General features: G+C 27.7%; 1 protein-coding gene across 1 annotated transcript in view; it reads left to right on the forward strand.

The window, feature by feature from the left end:
- Nucleotides 1–10,043, forward strand: part of LOC101238383 (E3 ubiquitin-protein ligase CCNB1IP1) — a 29,460-nt gene extending 19,417 nt beyond the window's left edge. The window contains exons 11-12 of the mRNA XM_065790666.1: nucleotides 9,670–9,759; nucleotides 9,836–10,043. Coding sequence (XP_065646738.1) covers nucleotides 9,670–9,759; nucleotides 9,836–9,945 — 200 coding nt within the window. The 3' untranslated portion in view covers nucleotides 9,946–10,043. The remainder of the gene's footprint in view (nucleotides 1–9,669; nucleotides 9,760–9,835) is intronic.
- The last annotated feature ends 11,088 nt before the right edge of the window (nucleotides 10,044–21,131 follow it).

Consider the following 21,131-nt stretch of genomic DNA (forward strand, 5'->3'; position numbering starts at 1 on the left):
ATTATAAGTGAATGTTTTTAGTCTAACTTTGTGATATGGTCGTCGTAATATATTGGAAATTATTCTTTAAAAATATTGATTTCTCTTCTAATGAATATAATAGTCATGAAGAAAAATTTATGTATGCTAAATTTTAACATTTTCAAAACTAAACATTTTTCAAGAATACCATTGTTCAGGAATTTATCTCAAACTTCATTAGCCTGTTATTACACCAATGCAACATCCTTAAACAATAAAATCCATGAGCTTCAATCCATTCAACTCAAATAATCTCAAAACTGAATTAAGTTTTATCAATATTCAAATTGTAAATTTTTTCCAACATCTAAATTTCCTGTCAAGTCATAAAAAAATTGAAGAATTGTCAATGATCAATTTATTATTTACTAGCAGTATCACGCATGGACATTCTAGTAATAACAATATGGAAATATGCAACTCAAAACAATTCAACAGCTGTTTTTAACAGCCATCACAGCTGTGCCAAATTTGATTATGCGAATTTTAGCTTGCACAAATTAGGTGCAACTAGTTACTTTATGGAAATTAGGCAAAATACTTCGAAATATTGGAGAATTTGTATGATGTTTTTCAAATTAGCTGAAGTTAGAAAGAAAATATAATATCAGCTGAAGTTAGAGAGCAAATATAATATCAGCTGAAGTTAGATAGCAAATATAGTATCAGCTGAAGTTAGATAGCAAATATAATATCAGCTGAAGTTAGATAGCAAATTTAACATCAGCTGACGTTAGATAGCAAAAATATAAAATTAAGTCAACTATCATTATTGAAGTTGGAAATAAAGTCTTTTTTATTCAATTTCTATTTTAGTTATAATATATTTCCATTATCTCTGGCTTAAAGTGCTAAAGAATGCACCAAAGAGAAAAGCAAATAACTTTAAACCAACATGTTCAAAAGAATGCAGGGAACAGCTGGTTTCTCGTACTGCTTTTGGAATAGTCTTGAAATTGGTTTTGGCCAATTTCAAGAAATTGGTTTTGGCCAATTTCAAGACTATTCCAGAAGTTTAGTACATTTTGGCTAACATCACCATCTAGTTAACAACATGCTCCGCATCGCCAATAAAAGCTGATATACAAATAATTGCAAAATATTTGGAGCAGCTTTGGAATATGAAATTTAGCTTGCCATCATCTATACACCATACCATAAAGTTTATTGCACTTACTTTATTAAGAATGTAAAACTTAATTTTAAGAATAATGTCAAACTTAATGATAGATGGAATAGATAGGTACTCAAAGGTACTCAAAGGTACTCAAAGGTATATAGAAAAAGATAGAGATCCATAAAAGGGTAATACCTAAAAAGTCTTGCTATTCACCATCACATACATCACCTATCCAGAGCTGAAATCCCAAAGAAGTTGAAAGAATTTGTGAAAGCTTAAAAATATGTTTGAAGAAAAAATCTAATACCGATTTTCTTATGCCATTTGAAATCTTTGACAAGAAAATTGAAATGAAAATCTATTATGACCATAAAATGACTTGAAGAAAAAGCTGTGTATTAACTGGCCACACAGTTGTTGAGCATGTATGTAAAGCAATTTTATACATGTTGCCCTTAAAATTACCCTTATCATTTGTGATACCTGTACTTTCAATACAAGTTTATATTATTTATTTTTACAAAGTTTATATTATTTATTTTTAGATATGGTTTAATAAATTATTTCATTTCAGATGGATCTAATGATCGTTCTGGTGAAATAATAGGAATTTTAAGGTCTGAGCAATTTAACAGACCTATTCTGTATTATGGGGTATAATGCACACATTTTGAACCTTATTTTCAAAAAAATTTAAAATTTAACTTTCTACATCAACAAAATTTTGTTCTTTAACTGATTCTAAGTTATAATAAATAAACTTAAAGAAAAGTATCAACAATTAAAAAAATTATATAATGCCTTGCATAAAACTTCTCATCCTTCTACTGTAAAAATTGGAAAGATGATTGTAAGCTATTGGCTAGGTTTGTCTCATGAAATTTTTTTTTTAACATCAATGATACGTATGCATTAGATAAAGCATTTTGTTAATTCTTTTTCTAGACTATGCATTGCCTTTAGGCAATACTTGAATACCAATATTTTATCCAGACTGGAGCTGCAAACAAAACAGCTGTGTTTAAACTCAGCAAGGCGAAACAGCAGAGCAATATATTACTTATTAGGCTTCTTTCATATCTCATTATGTTAGGTCACTTGCATGGTTTAAAATAAGGGAGGATTCTAACTAGACAAATCTGAAAGAAGCCACTAGAAGCCAATCTAGTTGCATTAATTGCATAGGGTAAAAATCTCATCCAAAAATATACATAAAAAAAATGAAGTAGCTGAGAGAGGTTTTCAAGCTATAAATATCCAATGCTTCAGGTTTAAAAAAAGATGGTCCATTCCTGAGGACTTTATTTAATTGTAATGTTAATTATAATATCTTACCAAAACTTTACAAATTTTGTTATATATTTATAGTTTTTATGTTTAATAAACTCAGTCTTAAAAAAAAAAGGATATATCGAACTTTTGTCTTATTTCTATAAAGTAGCTTTTTTTCGTCCTTATTTTAATTTATTGTTTTATTTTCTTAATTTAATTTTTTTTAATTTTAAAATGTTTAATTATTTTTATTAAGTGTGCTTTATAATTTAGAAATAGTTAAACATATTATTTTTGAAAAAAGTGATTTTATCATCACCCAGCTACTCAAGTCACATGATTCTATTATCAAAAAATGGTCAAAGTTTTTTTTTGGTTTTAAATCAAGTTCAATAGGGGCCATCCAAATAGTACATATGCATCTAAGGGGATTGGGCTGGGCGTCTTAAGTTAAGTAATTTGAATACAAGTGCGTATGGGGGTGGGGGGAGTGTCCAACAAATGTATGTACACTAGTGCAAAAAATTAAGGTAGCAGTTGAGGTTCACTTGCCCATTAATAAAAGGTTAACATCGCTTAGGCTCATGGCCTGTTAAGCTTATAAAGGTTGAGCAGCACAAAAAAAAAAGTGATCATGTTTGCATATGTGAATGGAATTGAAAGAGGGGGTTAGACCACCAAGCGTATAAAACTTACATGTGGTGGGGGGGGGGGGGAGAGGTCAACAGGTGTACATTCACTTTGAAAGTAATAATAAAACCAACTGAAGAGTTAAGAAATTAATATCGAATATCTTTTATTATTTGTTTTTCAAATCTTAAATAAAATTTAGAAATAAATAATAAAAGAAAGCTATCCATTAAAAGAAAAAAATTTTCTTAACAGAATATCCATCACAGGAATCATTTTTCACCATCCATTGTACTCTACATCTGTGAATATGTTTAAAAAATTGTTTATACAACTATATACGAAATTTAAGGGATGGTGTCTATTAACTTTGATGCTTTAAAATCCATATCCTGAAGGCTTTAAACAAAAATTTTGATATAGATGTATTCTCTGTAACTTGTAGAACAATAATAACGCTCATAATTTTTAACAGTTTTTTTTATAAGTTAGTCCTATTTGGAAAAAAGTACAGGTATTCCATAATAGACAACCAACTGCTCCTATGATGGCATTCCTTCAAAAAATTATGCAAACAATCCTTTTTTTTTTTTTAAATCAATAATAACACAGTATATCATTAAAAATCTGTAAAAATACTTTAAGTATGAATTTTTTTAATTTTTTTTATCTATGCCACACATAACCAATGAAATCAAGAGTTACATTTTTGACAGCAAATTCTGCAAATCTAAGGTTCTTTAGAATAAGATTGTGAAAAAGTTCTTTACAAAACAAACATTCTGTATCAGATACAAAATCAATTTTATTTTTACTTGTATTGTTTTCCTCATTGTAGTCTTTTTCGTTCTTCAAGTTTTTCAATTTTTAACAATTTTCCCATTTTAACTATAATCATGCTTTTTTCTTTTTTTATATTATCATTTTCTATTACTTTTTCTTTTAATTCTTGGATATTTGGAGAAGTATTTGCCCAGTTTTTCTCTTTTTCTTACTCTTTTAAATTCTGTTTTAGGAGTTGCTAAAGGCAAGAGAGAAAACTTTTGTATCCAAAATATTCGTCCATGTTGACACAGAAGTTTTAATGGAATCTGATGCAAGAGAACTTCTTTCTAAATGTGTTGATTTCTTAAGTTCTTGTGTTTTATCTAATGTGGAAAAGCTTCTTTCTTTGTTTTGTCCATGTTCATAACATTCTCAGCTTGTTTAAAAATATTTTTACTTGAATATTTTAATCATAATCTTTCAAAAACTGAAACTGAAACTTTTATTCAACTGATAAGAATTGAAAAACTGGAAAACTGTGAAAGAGCTTATTATCTTAAATTATGTAAAGAAAACTAAAACAAACAATATTAGACTCTGAAAGAAGTTTTAAAAAATCTAAATACCCTAACTATAGGCTAACCATGTTTTCACTAAGTTTAGAGCCAAAGATTATTTAATTTTTCATTAAGATCTTGAGGTTGAGTGACACTGCTGAAAAAAATCATCATCTTCCTTTGAATCTTCAGCTCTGGTACTGGTTACCTTAGTAAGTGACCGGGGCCCCGGCCCCATCTAAAAATAAGACATTTTTCCAAACCTGACCGTGGCAAAATTATAAGAAGTAGTAGAGGTTAATAGCCGCGGCTAGAAAAAAATTTATAATACTTAATATATTATAATTTTATGCTTAAATTTACTATTTATTAAATACATTTGTATATTTTTAAACTCTAATTTACTTCCAACAAGATTGCTAGCAACCACTATTAAGTTATTAGTTACTTTAAAATAGAGAATAAGTTAAAATACTAGAAAATGTAAAAACTAAAGACTTAAAAACTTCTAAGTTATATAAAAAAGGAAAACATAAAGATGGATAAGAGTTATAAGGTTTTTTTTGATGTTCAAGGAAAAAAACTGGTTTAATAATAGTTTTTTTAACACGAAGGGACAGATATAGTAAAAGGATGCAACTTGTTGAATAAAAAGCCAAGCAAGAATGAGTTTTGGTTTATTCCAATAGAGATAATAGCTCATTTGAGCATTGACCATGATTGTATTTGTAGAAAAAAGAAAGAAATGCAACCTTACAACAATGGGAGAGTGGCTCAAGCTTAGCAGATAAAGTAGGTCTAATTACATTCACAATGTGCTTTTAGACTTTGTCTTAGAGTTAGAGGGTTGTTATTCGTCAATATAGAAATGCCAACAACATTACAATATTTTTTTGCAGTAAATAAATGAGTTTTGTTGTTTAACAAAAATTATAGATTTTAAGTCCAGAATTTAAATCCATAAGCCACTGCAAGTCTTAGGCTGTTACAGAAGAGAGATAAGATTTAAAATCAGCTGCTTGTTCTAAGCAATTAAAAAGTGAAGATTTTTAGTCAGATAAGATTATAAAGTTGAATCGTCAGCAAATAGAGCCACTTTAGATTTCATGAAGATCGTTATTGTAGATAAGAAACAATAAGCAAAGATACAAAAGCAAAGATAGAAACTTTTGGTACCCTTAAAGTTACTTGAAATAAAGAAGAGGGTAGGCCTTCAAGAATAACTTTACTACAACAGTTAGAAAAAAATAATTTAATAACCTCAAAACCTTTATATAAAGAAACTAATAATAGAGTGAAGACTAATCGTAGGATACTTGGTCAAAGTGTTTTCTAGAGTTTTGAACAATTGAAGAGAGTTCACTTTTTTAATTCTATTCTAGAGCACAAATTTTATAAAAAGATATGCTTTTTCATTAATTTTTGTAAATACAGCTGAACTATAAGTAAAAATAATAAATTTGAATTTTTTTTGCTTTTTTTTGTTTTGTGTTTGTCTGGCGACTCTAAAAGTATAATCAAAATTACATCACCATCGCATTTAAGGTAGGACCAGTTCTTTCCTATTAAAAAAAGTTAATCTGTGTATTAACGTTTGAAATTAAAATTATGAAGGGTTTAAAATTCAAGCCAAAAATGGCTCCTCTGTGTTAGCACACCTTGTTTAGGAGTATTTTCATTTGTTCCCAAAAGCTGCAACAAGCAAAATGTGCCTCAACACGCACTATTACAAGACACTTAACAAAGAAACACAAAAAAGACGTTCTCAAATGTAATAACATCAATAAAAGTTAATAAACTAATAATTAAGTACATAAAAATGATATATTTGTTAAACCCAGTTGTTTTAAATCAAGGTAATCAGTTTGAGAACAAAATAAAAAGAAATAATGTAGATAGTATTGCAAATTAATCTTATTCAAAGATTATTTCAGCTTAGAGAGGTAGACTGATGTAGACAGCTTAGAGAAGTAGACTGAATGTTATTACAAGAGCCAAAAATGGTAACGATATTAGCAATTATAACAAAGAATTGACTCTAGCTAAAGAACTAAAAATGTTTTATTAAAACATGATTTTGGAATGCAATTGACGAGGGTGAAATTAGGTATGATTTTGTGAAAGAGTTCTCGAGTCTAGGATTGTTTTCACATACAAAAAGAAACTGGTTGCAGGATGATGCGTTGCATTTACTTTTTAAAAACAAATAAAAAGTCTCTATAAATAAATTAACAGTTTTGTACTTAACTTTTGTTTTCAATTTTAAATAAATAAAAACTATTAAAAAAATTTCGACTAAACTTTTTTTCTAAATAATTCGAAAGTGTTCAAGTTCGAACATTTAAAAAAAAGTTCAAATTGGCAGCCCTAGACAGGACTTTTTTACATTGGCTTCTTAGAATAATAAAAAGATACTTGTTCTTAAGAGAGATGTTCTTGTAATAAAGATGAAAAAAATGATTAACGTTTAATAAAGCAATTGCTTAAGATGGTAAATAATGTGGAGTAAAATGAGGGTTGACTTAAAATTGAAGAGAAATAATAAAAGCTTCCAAACTTTTATTCCAGAAGAAATAAAAGCTTCCAAGATGCACTTTATGCATAAATATTATGGATATAAACATATATGTTTGCTATTTATTTAGATGCTGGCATACAATATCCTTTCATTGTTATATAAACTTTAGTATTTATATGGTGTAGTATTTGCCGAAAGAGATGATTATCAGAGGGATGTGTGGTGTGACTCTAGCAAGACAAGAAAAGGAGGCATATTCTTAGACAGATTAGAAAAAACGTTGTATCGAACAATGTTTGTTACAAAAGATTAAAGTAATTTAGATACTAGCATGTAGAGAGGTAGCGGCTTCAGTAGAAAATGGTAGTGGTAGAAGTAAGGAAACTTGAAGAGAGTGCCTTACATATTGTATGAATGAGCTTTAGTTAAAAAAAATGCTTTAGATTTTTTATATTAGAGAAACAGAATAAAAGAGGAAGGCTAAAGCCTGATGGTTAATAGATAATCATCATCATCATCATTATAATGAAAATGATGATGATGATGATGATGATCATCATCATCATCATTATGAGGCTTTAGGTTCTTTTATGCTGTTGATGATGATGCTAATGATGATGATGATAATAATGATGATGATAATGATGATTATGATGATTATGATGATCACATTGATCATAATGATGTTTATATATGCATATATATACAAAATATAACATGAATTTGGAATTTTAAAAATATACTTAAGGATGTATAAATGCTTATGCAGCCCAGGTCACAAACCCAGCCCCAACTATATTTTATCAAACCCGACTCCGGCCTAATATAAACCCGGTCACTTACTAGGTTACCTCCTGAGAATTTTCAATCAGTGCATTTTCCACTACTGTCTCCATAGCTCTTTACACTTGAGGAACTTGGTTTGGATTGTATTTTTCCGGGCCAAAATAAACGAAACTTTGGTTGAAATACTGATGCCAGTTGACAATCTTGGTCTTTTCATAGTGAACCAAGATTGTCAACTGGCAATCTTGGTCTTTTAATAGTGAACCAAATCTTTTGAAAATTCCTGAGATCAAAGAGTTAACATGGGGAGCACAGTGCAATAAGCCCTTTTATTGAAAGTCCATCAACTTTAAAGATGTCGCTGCAATAGTTGGCAAATGAGTTTCTAAATATGTTTGGTTCTTACCTTGAACTTTATCCAAAGCGACATTTTCAGCAACATTTTCCATGACACTGACATATTCATTCAGGAACTGAATTTCCCAGTCTTGAAATGGAGAAAGCTTAAATTAAGTCATTATACGATGATCAGCTGGCCTATTAGCATCCAATAAGTTGTTTAACGCTTTAAGAGAGTCATATGTTGAGTTCCAGCGTGTTGCAATAGGAACAATCAATCTTCTCTTAAACTCGTCAGCATTGACATCTGCTGCCACAGTGCTTCTGCTCTGCTGATTCCAAAATGCTTTGCAAAGACTTTCATGTAAGCTGACTTAAAACCAGAACTCTCGAGAGCTTTTGTAGAATCAACACTTGCAGCAGAACATAAAATACTTCTCCACTAATGGCCAAGAGTTTTGCTTTTCTTTATCAGGATTATTTATTTTGAAACGTATTTTATTTAAAGAATAAAAGATCATCTGCAAGAATTGATACGTTAGAGTATATTTTAAAAATGAATAAGTAAATGTAAGTTCCTAAAATTAAACATTTTCTTTAAAATTAAAAAAGATTTATTGAATTAGTTTACATTAAAATGAATGGATGCACATTGCATGTATTGTAATTTTATACACCTGTCCTATAATCACATACGTATGCCAACATGCGCAACTTGTCAATATGTCATTATAGGAAAAAGACACCATTTTTCTTTAAACAAGCTGTGCCTGCCTTGTTAAAAAAAATTCTTTAAATAAGTAGTCAAATTAATACACAAAACTGTAGAGGAAATGCAAAACAATTTCATTTCTGCAAGATAAAGAATAAAATCATCTGAAATAAATAAAGGAATTAAACTATATCACCGTAACCAAAATTTGATTTTTTTTAATTATGAGAACTATATTTGCGCAAAAGGTACGTTTTTTCATAAAAAGTAAAATACAAATGTTGCTTTAGTAAATGTAGTCACTTTTCACCTAAAACAATGTTTGTGGAAATATGACTAGTATGGTATCATAAACTCCATGTTATCGTAGGTACCTTTCCCTTATATAAAGTTACCAGGTGATTACACACTCTTGCTTATAATTACAAAAATTAAAAATTTTTATATATAGACATTTATATTTAATTGATTTTAATAGTAATTTTTTTAAACCTCAACAATAAATAATTATTTTAATGTTTTTTTTTATTGATTTTTTTTTTTATATTTGTTAAATTTTTTATAGTTAAAACTATTTTGATATATTTTTTTATTGATTGAAATGCTAATTTTAGGAAAATTTAAAAATAAATTTAAATAACTGTTCAAGAAATTAACCACCCTCCGCTCTCTCTCTCTCTCTCTCTCTCTCTCTCTCTCTCTCTCTCTCTCTCTCTCTCTCTCTCTCTCTCTCTCTTTATCTCTCTTTCCTCGTCTTTTTAGTACCTAATACGTTTCCGAGATTTTTATATAGTTTGGCAGTCATATATGTCTTCAATAATTTTAAAATAATAGGATGTGAGGGGTAAAAACTCACAGCATGTTTCTTAAAGTAAAAAATAAATTTAGCTCAAATAGCTATCGTAACATTATTACAGTTAATGCATGATTAGCGCCAACGCATTTTTAGGTTCAAATCGACATTCTCAATCTTCTATAATCGAAATGCCTAAGAACCAAAAGGTTGTGAGCTGCCATAACTCTCCTATTCACGTCGAGGGTATGCTGTAAATTTTATATGCTTCGATTTTTAATAAAGTTTTTATAAACTTCAAAACCATCTTTATCCGATTTAGGAGAAAGTTTTGTTTTAAGACCCTATCCTACTCCAGTTGCTCATCAAGAAACTGAAGAAAATTTTAGTACTCGTTTTACGTTACACATGAACACACCAAACTCAAAGTAAAATCACTATATGCTTAATTTAGTTTTGAGTTTTTTCATATATTAGTAATAAATTATATTTATAGCAATCTATTTGCAATTAATTGTAATAATTTAAACAATTTGATAAGTTTATTTGTTTATAGACAATTCTCCAAATTATATGTTAAGAGTTTTTATAAAAATATTGTGTTAAAAAAAATAGTTAAAACTGAAAAATTGTGTTTGTTTTTTTTTAATGCTTTAATACTTAACTTTTTTCATGAAGAAACTTTTTAATTCAGTTCGTGTCAAAAATATTTTTACACAACATTTATTGTTTGTATGTGCATAAGGTGTATTTCTATGTATTTTATTATCACCTAAGTATGTATATATAAACTGTGTTTAAACTGGACCTCAAATAATGAAACGAACCAATTTTATGCACTTGAAATAGTATATGTGTTAATGTTATAGTTGTTTGAGTAATTTTGTTTGAATTATGAGGAAGCAAACGCTAAGTGTTAGAGATAACGGGTATAACGTGCAAAAATAAGTGCTACCGCGCGGAAAAAACTGCCAACTCGTTAAAAAAAAAGTTATATATTTTATGAATAAATCTTAGATGGCAAGTTCTTTTTAAACTTTTCAATTTGCTTTTATTCAATTTATAGAAGGTAGATAGACAAATGTCGGTTCAAGAAATGAACAAATTGGTGATATTTATACAATAAAAATCTCTCGTTGGTAACAACTTGAGGTGATAGTTACGACAAACATTTATAAAAATTACGACAGTTACGAAAAATAAATGTTACAAACATTTATAAAAATTACAACAGTTACTTAAGATGATAGTTACGACAAACATAATAAAAAATTTTCAGTTATTATAATATCATATAATATATTTAAGATTTTTAAATAAGAATCATCTTGTTGCAGTAATGGATTTTACTTTAGGGGGTAAAGACTTTTTAATCACATATATACAAAGGTATGGTGTAATTGTAAGTGGAGGCCGCTAGATGCTCTATCAAACCGGATAGTTTAGTTCGGGGATAATTCTTTATTGGAAATAACTGGAGATGTCGCTTAAGATTGAAGTTTTTCCCCGACTTTATTTGAGAGCATTTGTGGGGTAAACCTTTTCCGAAAGCGCAGAGGCATGTGCTTCAACTTACATTTGGTTTTTTCTCGATGGTGGTTTGCTCTTCAAGAGAATGTTTTTCTTGTAGCTTTGAACGACCAGTTTGGCAAATTAGGGCATCGTGCCTCTTGTTTCAGGTCTCACTTGTATTGAATTGAAATTAAACAAAAGATGTATAACTTCTTTCCTCTCTTGTTTCCAACGCAAAATTGTTCTACACAATTCGCAGAGTCCTTGTGGCAGGGGCGGCGCCAGCATTTTTTGGTCTTTGAGATTTTCCAGATATGGAGCAAACTCCAAACGTTTATATGTTTATACTTATGTCAAATAAGTTTGCTTTGCAAAAAATTGATGATTGGAGCTTGGGAACAAAAAAGTCCCAAAACTTTAGCCCCCCTGCCCCAAACGTGAGAGCAACAAGTTAATGAAATATTTTTTGTACTATTTTCAACTAGACTTATTCATCGATAAATTTAAGTTTCATAGTATTATCTCTTAGCGTTCAAAAATTATGGCCATATAAAATTTGCAACCCCCTCAAATTGAGGAAGGTTTAAACTTTATATGGTCATAATTTTTGAAAGCTAAAATATTTTCTATGAAATTTAAAGTTTATCGATGAATATAAGTCTAGTTGAAAATAGTGCAAAAAATATTTCATCAACTTGTTGCTCTCACGTTTGGGGCAGGGGGAGGGGCAACATTTTGGGGCTTTTTTGTTCCCAAACTCCAATTTTTTGCAAAGCATCGTTATTTGACATAAATATAAACATAAATGTTTGGAGTTTGCTCTGTCTGGAAGTTAGCTATCTCAAAGATCAAAAAATGCTGATCCAGCCCCTGCCTTGTGGAACGCGAGAATCACTGGTATCGATCTTTGTCTGGTACAGATGTCTTAAATATTTTTTCAGACAGAGCAAGCACACGAATTTTCAACTTTCATTATGAATCTTTGCTTGATTTGGCCTTGTGGCAGTTAACTAAATCCAACTTTGTTAAATCAACCTAACCCTTTTACAAAATTTAACCTGAATTTATATTGGATAACCCATTAACATACCTACATACCATACCATACCTTTTTAATTTCTTAATTAAAATAAATTAATGACACTTGTCATATTTATTGACAATTTAGAAGAGATATTATTTGATGACATATTCATACAAAAGATTTTTTACTGCTCTTCATAGGATCATTTTTCTTTTCATAAGATTTTCCTGTTGCTTTAAAAAAATAATATTTACTTGTCTTTGTCGTTCTTCATTTGACATTGATTTAACAAAGTAGAATCAAATGATCCAGACCCTAAAATAAAAAACACAAATTAAACATTAAACATAATTTTTTTATTACCTTTTTAATTTACTGTTTTATTATTGTATTGTTATACTTATGATTTATTTGAAATATTGTAATGATATTTCAGACAAAAGCTCCGTTAAGCTTAACGGAGAGATGAGAATACGGCCCCAGACCACCCTTCCAAACTTTTTATTTTCAATTATTTTAGTTATCTAAATTTTTTTTTTTTTTAATGTAGGTATAAAAGCTTTTCAACCATTTTTTAACATTTTCATGCATTTTTTAACATTTTATGACAATAGTTTATACTTTAGAAAATGCTGATATTTTCATGCAATGCATAAGCCAAGTCAAACCAAGCTTTAAATAGCAAATCAATATTTTGGTCTATAAAATGCTAGTTGTAACAATAAAACAATCATAACAATCAAATTGTTGGTATTACATAGTAGAATACTCATGTAATCATTGTTTTGAAGATAGTGACCAAATATCACAGTAATTGGTAACGTCTTGAGGTATATAAGTAGCAAAAAACTAACAAAATATAAATTAAAACAGCCATAAATTCTTAACCAGTTAACCAATCCAGATGAAACTTTATCCAGAGCTTGGTGCGGCCATACATGCTACATTTCAACTAATTTTTATTAAATTATATAAAATGGTTCTCATTTTACAGGTGTTTTTATTATTGCTTTATAAAGTCAAAATTTCACTTAATTTGAACATTCAAGTTAAACTATTTTGCGCGGATAAAATTTCAAAATTTGCATCACAGGGTACTTTGATGTTTGCTATTACCTCATGTAAGTGGCGTTCTTGGGTCAGCTAGGTTGACATTATCAGGATCCATGCCAACCGTGAGTACATATGATGATTTATCGGGTTTGAAATGAAAACAAAAGTTGATTATAGAATTTAGAATTTGTATCAGCTTTGTATATATCAGCCCTGTCATTTTTTAAAAACTAATACATCATCATATCTGAAAACTGGTATATCATCATATGAGCTGCAGACCATTTTATGGAAAATTTTAATCAAACGTATGAAATCTTCAGAATTCGGGAATGGCCCAAAAAGAACTTTAAAGTCTCATCATAAATAACAAAAAAAAATAAAAAAAGTAGGGTTAAGAAAAAAGATTTAATAAAATCGCGAAGAGCCACTGAGGTGACCGCAGCTGTTGAAGGACCAAATCGTTTTTTGGGTCACAGAAACCTCACGATTTCTTAAGTCAGAAATTTCAACTTAGATAAACCCACCTGTAGTACCACTACACCAGGTTACAAAAAAAAAGTTCTGTGTGACGATTAAACTTACATAGGATTCGATTCGTCGGGTAGTAAATATCACAATCATTCATTTTATAAGAAATGTTGGGAATTTAATTTTATCCTGTTTTGCATTATCAGCTAAATTATAGTTATTGCATGGCCGACGACTCGAGTTTCGAAGTCGAAACCCGTGTCGTCGGCCATGCAATAACTATAATTTAGCTGATAATGCAAAACAGGATAAATATCCTCTATATCTAGAATTTTCTAAAAAAAAAGGTGTTTCTGAAAAAAAGTGGGGGGGGGGAGGGCACGTGCCTTTACCCCTACAACTCCCCCTCCCTCCACCCGGAGTTGTAGGCCCACCCGGTGTTGTAATAAATGCATACATTTTTTAACTTTAAGAGAAAATAATACTACACAATTTATGATGTGTTGAAAACCATGCACATAACTTTTTTTAATGATTTTTTTTTAAAGAGCTATTGCCTGTAAGAATTATATTCAGTAATCAGTGGCGATTACTGAATACTTACTTTGTGTAATAAATGCAATCATAAATACAAAATATTTTAATCGCACTTAGAAAATCGGAAGAATCTTAGCCAATTTGACATTTTGTTTTATTTAATACTTCAAAAAGTAATATCCGGAATATTATTTGTTTCCACATGTTTTTTCATACTTTTTATGATAGCCAGTCACAATTTTATAAAAAAAAAAGAAAAAAGAAATAAGGAAAATTCAAAAAATATCTATTGTCTTGAAATCATATTCTAAAATCACGAAAATTCTTAAAAAAGTGAGAAAATTGAGTTGCCGTAAATATTATTAGCAAACGTAGCCGCATGGACTTTTTTACACCAGATGATGTGGAGCTATTCTTCTATAAAAAAATAAAATTGAACGAGGCGGCATTAAAATTTTAAAAAATTAACCATTGTCATAATACACTTCCATTAAAAAATTATAAATTTTTTTTAATGGAAATTTTTTTTGTATGTTAAGGTGGTAGACCACTATTAAAAATCGAAAAAATCATTTTTTCAATTTTAAAGTTTTTAAGTAATATAATTATCGTAGATTACGAATTTCATATTAGTTTTATATAAAAATAAAGCTAACCCTATTAAAAATCAGTTTTTAATAATGCGGTTTAGGCATTTTCATAAATTTGTCCGTAGCAACAGATTGTTTATTCCGTTGCTATGTAGCTAAAAAGGAAGTTATCCCACAAAATACCATAAAAATTAATACAAAAAAACTTCATTTTTGGTGACTGCTACTCTAAAACTACTTTTTGTTTATTATTAAATGCTTTTGGTGCAGTGTGTTACATGGTTTTCAACGGATTTCTTCAGTAAATGTCTAATTACTTTACAACGACCAGAACTTTCTTAGGCTAATTTTCTGTCTTCTATACTTTGGTTAAATAATAACTAAAATAATGGGAAATAAAGATAAAAGAAATAAAATAAGGTATAGCAAGAAATGTAGACTCTTCAGAGGAAACCAACATAAATCATCAAACGTTGTAGCTGAAGAAAATCTATCTAATTTAGAAGAATTACAATTCAAATGTAGCTCTGCAAAAAAATGAAGATATTGTCATCCTGTTGCAGTAGTAAATCTTCCGTCGATATTTTAAATAATGATTTTGTAAATAAAAATAATTTTTCTGCTAATGATGATTAGTCCAATGACTGCTATATTTTTATGAACACTAACATTTTAGAAATATTTACTGCTGCTGTCCAAAATGTTCTGCAAATGTTAATTTTAACCATGATGCTAAACTTAAAAAGGTTTATCACACTGTATATTTTTTTCATGTGCATCTTGCCAATGGGAGCAAAAATTTTATCCTAGTAAAACTATAAAACGAGTCTTTAAATGCTTTAGTTTGGAAACGTTGTCTAAAAGATGTTTTTGTTGGAATTGATGTATTATATTTAGGTTGCTGTTCTGCAATCATTAATTTTAATGATCGACTTAATAGTATCAATAGAGTTTTTGAAAAACTTTATTTAAAACCAGGGCATTATTCTTCAAGTTTTTTGGCATCGTCTGATTTGAAAAGAGTTAGAAATATGGAAAAAAAATGTAAGGAAAAGGGAAAAAGCAGGCGAAAGCAGTTAAGAAGTATTCGTAAGGAACAAAGATGAGGAAGAAGAGAGTTTATGTTATGGTGCAGGAGAATTTTAGTCTTTTTTATTTATTTACTATAAACTTTATTTATTTACTATAAACAAATATTTAATTAAGTTTATAATTTTTATAATCGCAAATCAAAAGAAAAACTTTTTTTTTCTAACTGAAATACTACTTTAATAATAGTATTGTTTATTAATATTATCACTTTTTTTTAAACATATTTTATTTTAATTTTGCGTTAGTTTTACTCCACAATATGTTTATAATAAGATAATAATTTTCAATAGGTTTTTTTTTGTTTTTTTATATTTTATTTGAAGTGTTTAATGTTTTTTTTTTTGTTTAAATGTGTTTTTCTCAGTTCTTTAAAATTCACGACTTTGCGGTAATTATCTCTTGATTCTCTTAACTGATTTTCATAAAATTTTCAGGAGTTGTTCCTTTAGTTATTATGGATGTCCCCTACCACTTCTATTGCATTGTGATAACTCGATAACAAGATATTAAAGTCCAAATATGGTCAAAAATGCCCCTTTTTTGTTTTCCAAGTGTTTTTTTTCATTAAAAAAAAACTATTTAATGTTTTTCTTTTGTTTTGGTACAGGATCTTTTTCATTATATTAAAAGCAAGTCTGAAAAATTTCAAGTTGATACCATACATAGTTTTTGAGATATTCACCGCAACGAAATAACCTTATTTTGGGGTTTTCGGGACCAAATTTTTACCACATTTATTATTCAAAAAAAAAAAAAAAAAAATTGTTATTAAAATGTAAATTTTAATCAACTTATATAAAAATAATTTCTAAAATGTAATTTTTGAAAGATTTTTTTTTATTAGTGGTCTACCACCTTAATATTAATGGGCTCATTATATGTTCTGACGTTACAGAGTGGGCCAGTTACTGGACAAAAGTATAAAAACCAAAATCAGAATTTTGATGTCTAAATGGTTTCAAACCATTATAAAGATATTACAAACAATTTAAAATCGTTTATATACACTTAAAGTTTTAATGAATATATATTCATTCACTTTTACAATCTAGATAATACATAGAGTTATAATATAATATTTTAAAAAGCGCAAAATTTTATGTAAATGTTATTTATTTCCATCGATTTTTTTTCACAACATTTTTCTCTTTATAATTTTTTTTTTCTAATTTACATTTGCGTCTACTTCAACCACAGCATTAGTATATATATACTAATTATACTATATTATATTAGTATATATATACTAATTAGTATATATATACTAATGCTGTGGTTGAAGTAGACGCAAATGTAAATTAGAAAAAAAAAATTATAAAGAGAAAAATGTTGTGAAAAAAAATCGATGGAAATAAATAACATTTACATAAAATTTTGCGCTTTTTAAAATATTATATTATAACTCTATGTATTATCTAGATTGTAAAAGTTTTTAGACTAAAATTGGTAAGTAATTAACATATTTATAGCAATTTTAAATATGCTTACCATGTTATACTTTAAAGTCTAACTTTTGCTTTTAATTGACAATATATTTTTTTTATTGCTATATCTTGCTTTTATACTCAGATGTTTTAAAGCTTATATATGTTTGCTTTAATAATTTCATAAATCTGGCTGCCACTAGGCGCCACTTTGTTATTCATTAAGGTTTGAACTCTTTTACCAAACAAAAAATCTGTAATTGCGCTCAAAAATCTTTCTTTGCACAAAATTTTAAAAAACGCGGAAAACATATAATACGTCTTACTCATACTAAACATATTACTGAACATTTATATATATATATATATATATATATATATATATATATATATATATATATATATATATATATATATATATATATATATATATATATATATATATATATATATATATATATATATATATATATACGTAATATACATATATATATATATATCCTAATTTATATTTTGTTCTTATTAATTTAGCGCTTGTCAAACCAAATGGATTTAATAATCTATTTTGGTTGGTTTGGTTGTGGCTACTCATTTTAAATATTGAAATGCTGTTTTTATTAAGGTTTAATGAGTGTCACAAGAAGCAAAATTCACTAATTTATTTGACTCAACAGTCTATCAATGCATGAAAAAGAAGACAGCATACTTGTATACAACTTTATTAAAGAACAAGATTTGGAGTTTCAAAGCAAAAGGTTTGAAAGTCAATTTCGTTTCTTTATTTTGATTATGGTAAAAGATGGATTCAAAGTAAACTAACTCGTGCAAAGTTTATTAGAAAGAATTCAGCTTGGCTTGAAAATGGTTTTAATACCACATTAATGAAGGATAGTAAAAATAAACAACTCGGCAGGCCTATATTATCAAGAACCATCATTTAAAACAAAGGAAAGAAAAGTTACAACTTTATCAGCTTCAAATTCTTGTGAGTGATTATTTGTTAAGCTTGTACTACTAGTAGCATACATTGTCAAAGATTTTTGGTGATTGTGAATGCATGGCAACAATATGACCATACAAATTTTAAAAATTCTGTAGACACTTGTAAAATCTGTTAATTAGAAAAACTAATTAATTAAGCAAGAACATAATTTTTTTCTACAGGCAAACAAGTTTATCTAGCAATGTATAATAGCACGTGTAATAACACTAGTTAATCATATTAAACTTATATAAGTTTCTTTTTCAGGAGCAACGATCTCATAATAAAACACGTACTGAATAGTGTACATAGCACACATAAAACATATGCAACTAATAAAAGTTAGTTGCTGCTAAGCAAAATTAGGTATCCATAGCAACTAAAAAATATATATATTCACTTTTTTATAAAGCGCGACCTCATATTAGTACTTATGTAAAATTTGGTAAACATAGCACTCGTAAAAATATCTGCAAATACCAAAACTAGATTTTTTCTATCCAAAATTTAGTATCCATAGCAACGAATTAAAAAAATAACACCTTCATAAGAAGCGCAGACATCATATTATTACTCATCCTCATTTTAGTCAATACAGCCCTAGTATTAAACTAGTTATAAATTTTGTCCAGTAAAAGTGAATTCTGGCCCACTGTGCATTACTTGTAAGTCCTGCAGGAAAGTCGAATTGCTTTTTTATTTTTTGAGAAGAGAGTAAAATAAAGTACTTTTGAATCCTAAAATAGTTTTTATGCAAAAAATATGAAGTTAGGCAAGTATATAATAGGCAAATAAAACAAATATTTATCCTTTTCCATTTGCAAAATCAAAAAACTTGTTATCTTCAAAACTATTTTTTGTGTTTTTTCTTTTCTTTTTTCATTGTTTTAGGATACTAAAAACAATGTTTAAAGAAGAGCAAAATAGCACTATTTTAAATTATTAAGATTTTATACGTGTCGGTAAATATGAGGTAAGAGCTGAATCAGCAACTTCGGTTGACTCCGAAGAATCACTGGTATAATGTGATATATTATTGATCTTTTTTGATTTTTTTTTTAAAGTTACATCTCCTTAACCTATTTCTGAGTACGCGATAGTATATATGTATATATATATATACATATATTAAAATAAAAGGACGTGAAGTTCAACTTTGTAGTGCCAATCATAAAATTGAACGAGAAGTTATCAGAAATAGTCAAAGAAACATCATCTTTAGGAAACGAGTGGTGCCAACATAGAATATATATATATATATATATATATATATATATATATATATATATATATATATATATATATATATATATATATATATATATATATATATATATATATATACATATATATATATATATATATATATATATATATATATATATATATATATATATATATATGTATATATATATATATATATGTATATATATATATATATATGTATATATATTTATATATATATATATATATGTATATATATATATATATGTATATATATATATATATATATATATATATATATATATATATATATATATATATATATATATATATATGTATATATATATATTTATATATATATATATATACATATATATATATATATATATATATATATATATATATATATATATATATATATATATATATATATATATATATATGTATATATATATATATATGTATATATATATATATATATGTATATATATTTATATATATATATATATATGTATATATATATATATATGTATATATATATATATATATATATATATATATATATATATATATATATATATATATATGTATATATATATATTTATATATATATATATATATATATATATATATATATATATATATATATATATATTGTATGTTGGCACCACTCGTTTCCTAAAGATGATGTTTCTTTGACTATTTCTGATAACTTCTCGTTCAATTTTATGATTGGCACTACAAAGTTGAACTTCACGTCCTTTTATTTTAAAACTACCTATTAAAATAACTAGATCTCTACCAAAAATCTTCACAATATTTTTACTATGACTGTACTAAAACAGTTTTGAAGCCTTGAGCAACATTTTTTTTACCTAAATAGAATCCAAATATTTTTTATATTTATACCGGAACCTTACAAACAAGTAACTTTTAATGTCTTTTTGTAGGAAAGTATTCTAAACTGGTGCACGATACTCCAATATCGGCCGCGCATATGCTGTATAAAGCATCACAAACATACTTGGACTAATTTTTAAAAGTTCTTTTGAGTATCCCAAGTACAGAGTTTAGTTTAAGAGTATCTTGAATAATCTGTTCTGACGACAGTCTCGGATACAGCTACCGTTTGTATCCAAGACTGTCGTAGTGATATCAATTTCTCTGAAACCACCATGAAACTTTAGAGGCTTACATTTGTTTATGCTAAAATTCATGCACCAATCATATAAAATATTATTATCTTCCTAAAGATACGGTAAGTATATAACTGATTTTCTTTTGGCAGTCAACTGACTATCATCAGCAGAAAGTTTGCATGTATTTTTTAACTAACTTCGAAATATGAAGAGCAAAATTAGTAAATGTCCTATGACCGATACTTGAAGGACATCACTCAAGACGTTAATTCATTCAGAAAAAAAGTTGCCTGACAGTACGCTGCACAGTCTTCGCTTAAAGCTTCAAAAATGATACCCAGTACTTTAAGAAAATTTGTAACGCAGGATCTCGATCTGAAAAAATCAAGTTGATGCCAAAACAATAGATTATGTTTTACAGATGTTCAGTCATGTCATCATTGGCCCCCCAAATGATTTACCTATTTTCACTATGATTAAATAGCCAACAATTTAAACAGTTGTAAATTTCCAACCATACATCAGAGAGTTAGTCCGTTGGATTTGTTGATTGATTTGTAAAGAGTTAGT

This window comes from Hydra vulgaris, chromosome 02 (genome assembly GCF_038396675.1).
Source record: "Hydra vulgaris chromosome 02, alternate assembly HydraT2T_AEP".
Taxonomy (NCBI): domain Eukaryota; kingdom Metazoa; phylum Cnidaria; class Hydrozoa; order Anthoathecata; family Hydridae; genus Hydra; species Hydra vulgaris.